This window comes from Nematolebias whitei, chromosome 3 (genome assembly GCF_014905685.2).
Source record: "Nematolebias whitei isolate Nwh7 chromosome 3, NemWhi1, whole genome shotgun sequence".
Lineage (NCBI taxonomy): Eukaryota > Metazoa > Chordata > Actinopteri > Cyprinodontiformes > Rivulidae > Nematolebias > Nematolebias whitei.
Window position 1 is genome coordinate 45,737,864 of NC_056500.1, and position 11,373 is coordinate 45,749,236.

The following is an 11,373-nucleotide window of genomic DNA, read 5'->3' on the forward strand; positions in this document are numbered from 1 at the left end:
TATATATATATATATATATATATATATATATATATATATATATATTGCCACGGGTAATTCAGCTACATATTTATTGAGGTGTTTGATTTATTAGCAGAATAACCCTGTGTGGTTTAGAGAAAATTCACAATTAATTATTTTTTTGTGCAACCAACTTTTGTTTTTCAGATGCATTATCATTGTACCAACACTGAAAAAAACGAACAATTTAAATAAATGATTTAAGACCTGAAATTATAAAAATATTCTTGCTTATGATGAGTGGATGTAAATTTTTGACCGTGTAAAGGTACAGGACCCAGACGTCTGCACATTTATGGTTTGTTCTTTGAAACGGTATGCAACGCCATGAACAAAAAGGGCAAAGACAGTCATTTATAAAATCCAAGAATTATTTACTACATATTTTTTTATTTGCTTTAGATTTTATTAAATACAAGTTTTGGTGACATTTTTAAAATATTTAAGGATTTTGAGATTACACACTGCTTCATTTATTAGATGTTTTCAAGGAGCATCTCAGACCAAGTTAATGTACAGGTAGCTAAGTTTATTTGAAAGTTCAAAATAAAAATAAAAATAAAAATGTTTTAAAGAATTTTTCAAGAAAATGCATTTTTACTGTGTATGAAGATGTCACACGGTTGAAATTCCCGGTTCTTCTGAAGACCTTCATGGTCTTATCTTGACAGCCAGCGGTGCATACTTTCAGAATGAGGGGAGTTGTGTGGCGGATGTTATAATCAGCTGAGTAAATATTCTGCGTGTGTGTTGCAGACATTGATGAGTGTGAGGACAGGCCATGTCTTCACAACGCGTCGTGTGTGCAGGGACTTGGTAACTTCACCTGTGTGTGTGAGCCTGGTTACACTGGTGTCTTGTGTGAGACAGGTGAGCAGCCTTTCCTCTCCACATGAAATCATTTTCACTGTTTTTTACATTAAACTCAGTATTTTAGCAGATGTTGCTGTCAAAGTGTTTCCTGGTCTTCTAGACAAATGGGTTTGAATTTCATTTTGAAACAACTCTATTTTGTTTTCTTTGTATCACAAAATGTTGAAACAAACCATGATGAACAAGCGGTGCCCCCGTCGCTGAGGGATTTGAATAGTGAATGTTTGTACATTTTAAGATGAGTGTTTTTCTGGACTGGAATTGAACTGGGAATGAGAGTGAACCTTAATCTTTTGAGTGCACGATATTCAAGTGGGTAGGAGTTACACTGTGTAGAAGAACAGAGGAAGTTTTTTTCTACTCTGAGGCAGTGCAGAGTGACAGAGTCTTGGGAGTGGAGGGAGCAATTTCATCTATGACCAGGTGCAGTGGTGGAGCCAGGGGGTGGCCAATGGTGGCCTTGGCCACTATACCTTATACGTCACCCACCCCAGTCATTTTAGAAAACTATACTTTTAAACAATATAAAAACTAGAAAGCATAGTTTACCCAAAGGATAGGGGTGGTTTTGTAGGTGGGGTGATATATTCAGTGTATATATATATATATATATATATATATATATATATATATATAAATATATATATATATATATATACACATACATACATACATACCAGTATATTTCAAGTTGTTGCGCTCACAACATGCACGGGCGAACAAAGATTATTTCTAATTTCCCCCTTTTTGTTCTGTGACGGGACAAAAAGTGCAAAGAAGTAAAGTCTATATATAAAAAGCCCTTTTGTGATCCAACTATTCTGTGAGTGATTTCTGTTGAAACCTTAATCCAAATTAAATGATCAGACGTATCAAGTTCATGAATCCTGGCTTCTAAATGAAACCAGATTATTTTTAATCCCCGACACCTGCTCAATAAAACTCTAAGCTTTCACAAGTCCAATCCTCCTGATCTATCTCTGTGTCGTCTTAACATTTCTTGTCATAAATCTTTTTGTGGATCCTTTAGACATAAACGAGTGTGAGTCCCAGCCCTGCCTGCATGGAGGACAATGCATCGATCAGGTGGCTGCTTTCACCTGTGTGTGTCCTCACACTTTCACCGGAATGTTCTGTGAAACAGGTGAATGCATGAACTTGAATTCTGCCACTGAGGCTCAGTCAGAAAAATAGCTTGTTGATCATAAGTAAATAAATTTACTATAATTTGTAGAACGAAACCTTAGTGGTAGATGCTCTAAGTGTTAAAATCTTGTTTTAATATGCTTTTTTAAAACAGCTATCAAGATCAAATGTGTAATAGTTTCATTAAATGTTTTGTAGTCTAATTTTTTGTAGTTCAGTCTCATTTCCCTTTTCGAAAAGATTTCAACTAATTTTGGTCATTAAAACTATTAGTATAATCCAAAATCAGTCTGGAAGCCCAAGCTGGCAACTTAGATATTTTATGTTTTGTCTTATCAGTCTAGTTGCGTTTATTACAACACATCTATTCAATTTTGCAACATATGCCAAAAATGTTGGAGCTGAACAAGTTTTCTTCCATTTTGACACATTTTCTTTCTTTTGCAAAACAATTAAGAAGTTTTCCAACCAGTGCCGGCCTCGGCCAATTTGGTGCCCTAGGCAAGATTTGAAGTGGCTCCCACTGTGCATTTCTGTCTTTTTCACTGCCACTTTACATGCCCTCACACAAGAAACTATATAGTGTTGTCTTTGATGTTTTTTTTTTAACCAGTTGCCAAAATAAAACAGTAAAAAGTAATGAATTTGAAACAGAATATCAAAGGCAAATGCCATACATGGCAACATTTGCTGATGGTAAATGTGGAAAATCTGCATATATATTAGTGAGTGCCAGCAGAGTGAAGCAGGAACATGCCCTGAGCATCCTTCAGGACCACCCCTACTCCATTTCTCTTTCTATCCACACCATGGTTAAACTGTTTGAAACCTGCTCCAATGCTGCGAGTCTTGTTGCCCTTCCATTTGGTCTCTTGGACATATAAAATATCTACCTTCCTTCTCTGCATCATGTCACTCAGCTCTCTACCTGTGCCTGTCATTGTCCCCCCATTTAGAATTGCAATCCTCATGCCTACATTCTTCACTTTCCTCTTCTCCCTCTGTCTCCTGACACATTTACCTCCTCATGGTCTTCAACTAACAGTAGCACAATTTCCTCAGACACCTTGTTTGTCAACACCACTGGTGGCGGTCATTGTTAACCCGGGCCTCGACCGATCTGGTATGGTTTTGCTTTGATGAACTTGCATTATAGTTTTGGCAAAAGTGTTTTACATCGGATGCCATTCCTGACACAACCCTCACTGTTTACCCGGGCTTGGGACCATCAGAAATACACAGGCTTGTACTCCCTAGTGGAAGGTGTGTTTGTGTTCAAGATGCGAAGTCTCAATTTAACGTTGAATTTTTCTGTGCTGCAACACACTTCCATTCAGCTCCATTCCAACTGGGTGTTAGTATTTAATTTTAAATGCTGATACCTTCGCCAAACAAATGCAGAAGCATAATAAATGTGATGTAACAACACAGGGTGATGAACCTTTCCATGATTTAATTCTGTTGTTTTAATAAATGAAGCAACTTACCTGTACATTTTTCCTTTATTCTTTTAGAGTTGGTGATACCACATGTGAATTCCTCAGAAGCACTCAATCAAACAGGTAAAACAAGAACAAGTTTGGCTGTAATCTTGTTTTTTAAAGCACAACATGTCCATTAGTTTTCATCTCAAACTCTAAAGGCTGATAACACCTAGCTAAGGAGTGAAGAACTGTAAGCTGTGCTCCAAGCTTCTGTGGTGGCAAGTGTGAGGGTTTATTTCACCGACACTAACTGCAGGCAGCTGTGCAGGTAGAGAGCAGACTGTGGTATTTGAAGAAGAGTGGTGCTGTCCCACAGGAATTTGGCACTCTGCCCTGGAAGAAGTTGTTGTAATGATGGATTATTGTAATTATCAGAACTGACACAGCCTCACCCGTTTTACTGCATTAACCAGTGGCTGGATCCTGTGAATAATTGTTTTATAGCAGGTTTTATTAGTTTACCAACAAGAGGAAATGCTTTGTCTAGACTTGAAAGACTTTCTTTATGAGTAAAAGCAGTGCTTTGGTATTTTAGCTAATTACTTCTTAAAATATGCATGCTTCCACACTTGCTTCCCTGGAAGTTTGCCATGGCATCACACAATAGTTTAAGGCTTGCAAATGAACCCAACATATGTTTAATCCATATTAAGATGTGATATGTCTTATTTAATAGAAGTGATCTTCTATACTTGTTTAAAGGAAATGACTTCAGTGGTGGGGCTTTTTACTGTGTCCATGACCATTTACTGTTACTGATAGCAGTCTTTGCATGTTGTTTTATTTAAGTGTTTTTGAGCTGTTATAAATGCAGACTACTTCTCACCCTTGAGCTGAAATAACTATCAGTGCTTATGTATGCTCTCTTAAATCTCCCAAATACTTTCCTGCCTGGCTCACTTGGAAGGCACAGAGGAAAGAGAAGCACGATCTGAGAAGGAAGAGAACGTGGTGGGACTCAGAAGTGCCTAATCAGATTCTCGGATCAAAGGGCCCGTGCTGCGCAGGTGGCCAATGAAAATGGCTCTTGCAAATTAACAATCCATTAATTGCCCTCGGGCCAGACATTTTTGGTCACAAAATATGTCCTATATCATCAGAAATTTAATTCCCTCCACCAAGCTCCCGGGACTTCAAAGGTGGAGCCACTTAGCCATGATATGGCCTCATTCTTTGATCCACGGCTGCAATTAGCTGGGAAAGGAAAACAAAAACATTCCTACAATTTGTATGGAGCGGATGTGCAGCATGCTGATGGGGACGTTCTTATTCTGGGAATTTTGCAGGGAAAAAAGGAAAAAGCAACAAATAAATGCATAGTTTAATGTGTAATAAATGAAAGACACTTAAGATGTGCTACTGAGGCTGACCAATAAAAATTTGTTAGTTGTCCCCCATCACAGAGCGAGACAGGAGAATTGAAATACGCTCCATCTGTCCATGAATGTTGTGACTTGAACTATAAGTGAGATATCAACTTCCCTTCCATTTTGGCTTGTAGCTAGATATAGGTTTAAGAAAAGTCACTGTCAAAAATTGGATTGCTAGGTCAAAATCCAAGATGGCTTCTGCCATATATTTATATCAGAATCAGCTTTATTGTCATTGCACCAAAGCACAACGAAATTACATTTCAGTACAGCCCGTCAAAGTAAAACACAAACAAACAGACATGGGGAGATGGAGGTGTCTGAGGCTGCGGCCTCGTGGGAGGCACTGCCCTTTTTGTTTAGATAAGAATAAAGAAACACAAGGGAAGCGGAGGTGTAAAAAAACCATTTCTCACACTGTGTCCTAGATAGGACACAGTGTGAAAGTTGCAAATATATAAATAAATATATATTATTATTTATTTATTTTATTTTCTGGGTAAACATTGTGAGTTGGATATCTTGAAAAATAAACAATGTGCCGACTACCATTTTGGTGTGTGGCTACATGAAAATGGTCGCTTTCCAAAATGGGGATGGCTACTGCCAAACATGTACATATGTAAACTTTGTGAGTTGGATAATTTGAAAACAATAGTAATGAGCCAAGTTCCTATTTGATGTGTGGCTGCATGCAGCCATAAGAAAGGTTTCTTTGGAAAATTGGTTTGCCAGGTTGTTAGGGAATTTTTGGTCAATTTTGGACGTTTTTATTACTATGGCTGAGAATGTTAACTCTGCCATGAATCATATGTTTGGGTTAGTTATGAGAGCTGGATGAGGAGCTGAGTGAGGCTGCAGTATGACTCTTTTTTTTTTACCTCCTTTTCCCTCGTGTTCCCCTTTTTCTAATCTAACAAAAAGGAAGCACCTCTCAGTGAGGCTGCAGCCTCAGACACCCGTCTACCCTGTCTGTTGTTTGTTTGTTTGTGTTTCTTCAAATTGGCTGTACTGAAATGTTATTTTGTTGTGCTTATGTGCAATAATAATAAAGCTTATTCTAATTCCATCTCACTCCGTCCTCTGCATACTCTGTCCTCATGCCAACTACCTCCATGTTCTCTCTAAATGCATCCATATATCTCCTCTTTGTCTTTTTCCTGGACATGTCCAAACCATCTCAGTCTGGCCTGTCTAAATTTATCTCCCAGTTGTTCAACCTGTGCTGTACCTCTGATGATCTCATTCCTAATCTTATCCATTCTTGTCACTCCTAATGAGAACCTCAACATCTTAATTTCTGCTACTTTCCAGTTCTTTCTCCTGTCTTTTTGTTCGTGTCTCTGTCTCCAGACCATACAACATAGCTGGTCTCACCACTGTCTTATAAACTTTTCCATTGACCTTTGCTGCCACTCTTTTGTCACAAATCACTCCTGGAACATTTCTCCATCTACCCCATCCTGCCTGGACTCTCTTGTTCACATCTTTACCAAATTCCCTATTTTTCTGGACAGTGGACCACAAGTACTTCAAGTCCTGTACCTTTGTGACCTCTGCTCATATTTACACATATATACTCATATTTACATTCACACCCTCTGCTCACTGTTCCACCAGTTTCCATCTCATTCACACACATGTGCTCTATCTTAAGGCTCCCACACACTCGGGCGAACTTCACTCCACAGAGGTCCACGTGTACCCCATTAGACTCAACACTGTCTTGAAGCAAATGCCCTCAAGCCATGTCCACGCAGAGATCAGTTTTTACAACTGCGTACGTGTACTTGGTGTTGCACAATAAACTGCCCTGCGACGGACTGTTTTGTTCGTGACACCAATGTATTAAATTCCCCTTCTTCATCCATGGTCTGGTTTAATGGCCTTTTCTTTTCTTTTTTTCCCCAAGAGGCAAGCGATCTCTTCCTCCTCGTCCGTTGACGCCGTGACTGAAATTGTGAGAAATTAGGAATTTGTCACGAGAGAGTTAAAATCATGCCCAGCGTGGCTGCGGGAGGGTCTGGAGATTTCCTGGTAGGCCGGTCTGATATGTGGACTGCAGGGCCAGTGCTCCCTGTTTTTTAAAATTTTTTTAAAACTTTTTATTAACAACATATAAACACAGAACACCACTGCTCCTGGGCTGCCAGCTGCCTTTACCGTGGGCTGTCAGCAGCTCATTTTTTTGGAGTACACACAGTACGCCCGAGTATGTGGGAGCCTTTACTATGGCTGATTTCATTCATGTTCTTTCACGTTTGTATGCACTCCACCACTCTTAAGTTCTCTTCTACCTATTCCCTGTTCTCACTACAGATCAAAATGTCATCTGCAAACATTATAGTCCATGGGAATTCCTGCCTGACCTCATCTGTTGGTCGGTCCATCAACAGAGCAAACAAGAAGGGGCTCAGAGCCAATCCTTGATGCAATCCCACCTCCACCTTGAAGCTATCTGTTACTCTCACAGCACATCTCACCACTGTCCTGCTGTTCTTATACATGTCCTGTACCAGTCTAACATACTTCGCTGCCACTCCAGATTTCCTCATGCAATAACACACCTCCTCCCTCAGCACCCTGTCATATGCTTTTTCTAAATCTACAAAGACACAACGGAGTTCTTCCTGATCCTCTCTGTACTTATCCATCAGCATCATCAAAGCAAACATAGCATTCGTCAGGCATTTTCTCACCTTCAAATATGCCATTGAATATTTGAGTCAAAAACCTCACTGCCATCTCTCTAAGACATTTCCAAACCTCCACTGGTATGCCATCAGGTCCTACTGCCTTCCCCGTCTTCATTCTTTTCAAAGCTTTTCCAAACTCCACCCTCGCGTATCTTTCCCATTTCCTGGTCTACAGCTTCTATGACCTCTACTGTTCTTTATCTTTCGTTCTCTTCATTCATTCAGGTTTCTCTTTTAAATGAGTCCCCAAAGCTCAGTGGGATTAACCTGTATAAATAAATGTTGAATTAATTAGCTCCTCAAATGTACTCCTTCCATTTTCCGTTTTGTTGCCTCACTTGTTAGAATATAACAGTTCTCATATTTAACAAGCCTAACCTGCTGCACATCCTTGCCAGCCTAATCCCTCTGTCTCACCAATCAGAATTTGTTCTTCTTGTCCTCTTTAGTGTCCAGCCTCCCATACAACTCATCATACACCTTCTGCGTTGCCTTAGCTACCTCCCTCTTTGGTCTACGTTGCATCTCCTTATATTCCTGTCTCATCTCTTCAGTCCTCTCACTGTCATATTTCTTATTGACTATCCTCTTTTTTTGAATAACATCCTGCACTTCACTATTCCACCACCAGGTTTCCTTATCGTTTCTCTGTCCAGATGACACACCAAGTACCTTCCTACCTGTCTCTCTGATTACTGTTGCTGGAGTAGCCCAGTCATTTGGAAGATCTTTCTTACCACCCAGAGCCTTAAACAGCTCCTCTCTGAATTTTTCACAACATTTTTCCTTCCTCAGCTTCCACCTTTTGGTTTTCTTTTTTGCATTTACTCGTTTTTCTTCTTCACAACAAGTCATTCTACACTCAACCATCCGATGCGTGTCCATCAGGGTATGAATGTGACCTATAGCACTGATTAGTCTCTATAGAATAATTTGTTCAGATTAGCTTTGTAGAGATGTAGTAGAGTACTGTATGAATGTGTGTGTGGAGGTAAATGAGGGCACAGATTGTCTTGTAAAGTGCTTTGAGTTTATTGATTTAAATAGAAAGGTGTACAGTCCATTTACTATTTACCATTCCATGTTTGTGTGTAGCTGCATCTTGGCATTAAAAAGGATACTATCAAAAATTGTGTTGCCACTTAAAATTTTAGTCTAGAAAAGTACTCATCTCTATGGCTACAAATATTCACTTTTCAAATCCCTCAGCAACAGGGGACATCGTTGTACCACTTGTCTTTTCTCTGAGGTCAATATTGAAAACCTAATTTGAGTAAGTGCCCCACTCACTCTGTCTCTTTCTCTGTGCTTGCAGAGGAATGTCTATGCCAAAACAGGGGCGTCTGTGTGGACATCAATGGAACCTGTGAATGCCCCTCAGGCTACACAGGACCCTACTGTCAGTTTGGTGTGTATGATCCCTATAATCCTATCAAGTGTCTCACAAGCCCTCTGCTGAATGGGTTACTGTAAGATCCCTCATGTCTCGAAATGTGAGACATTTTCCCTGAGTTTGTGTACCAGACTTTCACAATTCCTCTCACTCAGAAGTAACTCAAACAGTGTGCAGTAACAGCAGACCATGTCCTGATGGAAGTCCTTGTTTGGAATACGGAGGGACCTACCTGTGTTCGTGTTATACCGGAGTAGACCATGATCTTATGGACTTTTACCCTTATGGTAAGAGACTGAAGCACTTTGGCAGCTCTGTGTCTGACAAATGTTCATTTCTAGTTAAAATCACATGCTCACATTAGCAGTTTGAATCAGATGGTGATGAAAATTTACAAATGATTGACATTGTTCTTGCTAGAAAAAGCAAAACAAGATAATTTATTGTTTGTACGTCTGGAACATGTCTGTGCCTTTGAGTAAAACTCAGAAGCTTTACTGTTCCTCAGTGCAGTGGAACACAGTCAAGTCTTTTCATGTGTTTTTCAGTACAGCCCCAATCGGTCTGTGACTCCTCTCCCTGTCTAAATGGGGGGTACTGCTACGAACGAGAAGGAGGCTACACCTGCGAATGCAGATATGGATTCTGGGGGAACCACTGTGAAAAAGGTACAGTCATTGATTGAAAGACAGAGCAGCGCCTGCAGACATTTTTGCAAATCATTATCAAACATCCTTCAGCTTTGTGCGTCATTATTCATGCTGTAGCCCAACAGCAGCTCATCATGCCCCAGGAAACATGCCATCACTTGTAATGCTGCTTGAAATATTGTACGGCTTAAAGGCTTGAGATAATTTGTACTTATGCATGAGTTATGGGCTATTTCCATGAATTATTACTTGAGCTGTGATGAAGCAGAAGGGATGCATTCTGATTGTGATTAAAAGCTAGAATGCTCTTTTTCCTGTCTCTTTCCAGTTAGACTCAGTACCTGTGCCTCTAACCCCTGCCGCAATGGGGGCTCCTGTAAGGAAGAGGCAGGAAGTTACAGATGTGTGTGTCCTTACAGATTCACTGGAAAGAACTGTGAAGTGGGTGAGTGCCACCCTGATGTTAAATTCCATATGTTATGTATGAAGTACACAAACTTTTACAGGTTTGTGTAAACTTTTTTTTTAAGAATTCCGTCACCACACTGAAAAGGTTGATTATTTTATAGACAAGAAAACATTTTGTGTTGCGATCATCTGCTGCACTGCACAGATTTGTTATTTTCAGTGCTTCCTGGGTTGTCCAATAAGTTTGTCAGCAACAGTTTACAGTTGAACAGTGGTGATTTATAAATTATTATTTCATGTAAATGTAGTGGTATGAAACAAAAACAAGTGAAGAAAATTAAAAGTACAACAAAGTTGGTGCTAAGCAGCAAAGCAAAGTTGCATAAAATTCCTTAAATTTGTTTTAAAAAATACTGGTAAACTTTTGAACAGAAAAGAAAAAATAAGACGGAACTGAAAGTCTGCACAGATGTGTCTCTATACTGATAATTTTTCTAATTAAGAATAAAAATTCAATTTGTTAACATCTTTTTAGTATGTACTGTATGTATGTATAATGCTTGCATGCATGTGTCTTTGGTAGCAAAATAACTTGTGAATCAGATCAGTCGATCTTAATGAAACTTTCAGAAAATCATCATTGGATGTACACCAAAACAACTGATTGACTTTTAGTATCAACCCAATTAGAGATGGTCCCCCACAGTCAACTAACAACAACAAAAAACTCAAAAATGACAACAACTTTTACAGCTAGTGTGATAGTAGCTGAGACTGACCCTCAACAAATACTCTAGGTACTAACGGACAAGAACTTTGTTTAGAATTTGGAGTCAACTCTGTCTCTTGGCAAAACATCTCATATACCATTGAACAAATAATGAAAATACTGTGTATATATATATATATATATATATATATATATATATATATATATATATATATATATATATATATATAACTTTTGTTTATAATGCACTTTACATTCACAGTGAATCTCAAAGTGCTACAAAGAGTGAACATCAGATAGCATCAGGATAAAAGCAACCATAAAAGCAACTGAGAGCAAAACAACCAGGAGGATAACGCCTCAGAATGAACACATCAAAAAAACTTAAAATACACAAAATGCAAATAAAATACTCAAATAAGAACTATGGGTGAATAAAAAAAACAAAAGTATAATAATAATAATAATAATGTCATCACAATGTCAGCACTGTATGTTTCCATACAATGGCGAAATTAGTCTCTGCATTTAACCCATCCACCACCAGGTGGTGCAGTGGGCAGCTATTGAAAGCGCCCGGGGGACATTTTGGGAATTAGACG

At 38.9% G+C, this 11,373-nt stretch overlaps 1 protein-coding gene across 1 annotated transcript in view; it reads left to right on the plus strand.

Annotated features, from left to right (window-relative positions):
• Window positions 1–11,373, plus strand: part of sned1 (sushi, nidogen and EGF-like domains 1) — an 82,380-nt gene that overhangs the window by 22,054 nt on the left and 48,953 nt on the right. Inside the window, 8 exon segments of the mRNA XM_037675013.1 lie at window positions 693–757; window positions 760–891; window positions 1,925–2,038; window positions 3,555–3,602; window positions 8,906–8,998; window positions 9,139–9,270; window positions 9,532–9,651; window positions 9,962–10,078. Coding sequence (XP_037530941.1) covers window positions 693–757; window positions 760–891; window positions 1,925–2,038; window positions 3,555–3,602; window positions 8,906–8,998; window positions 9,139–9,270; window positions 9,532–9,651; window positions 9,962–10,078 — 821 coding nt within the window.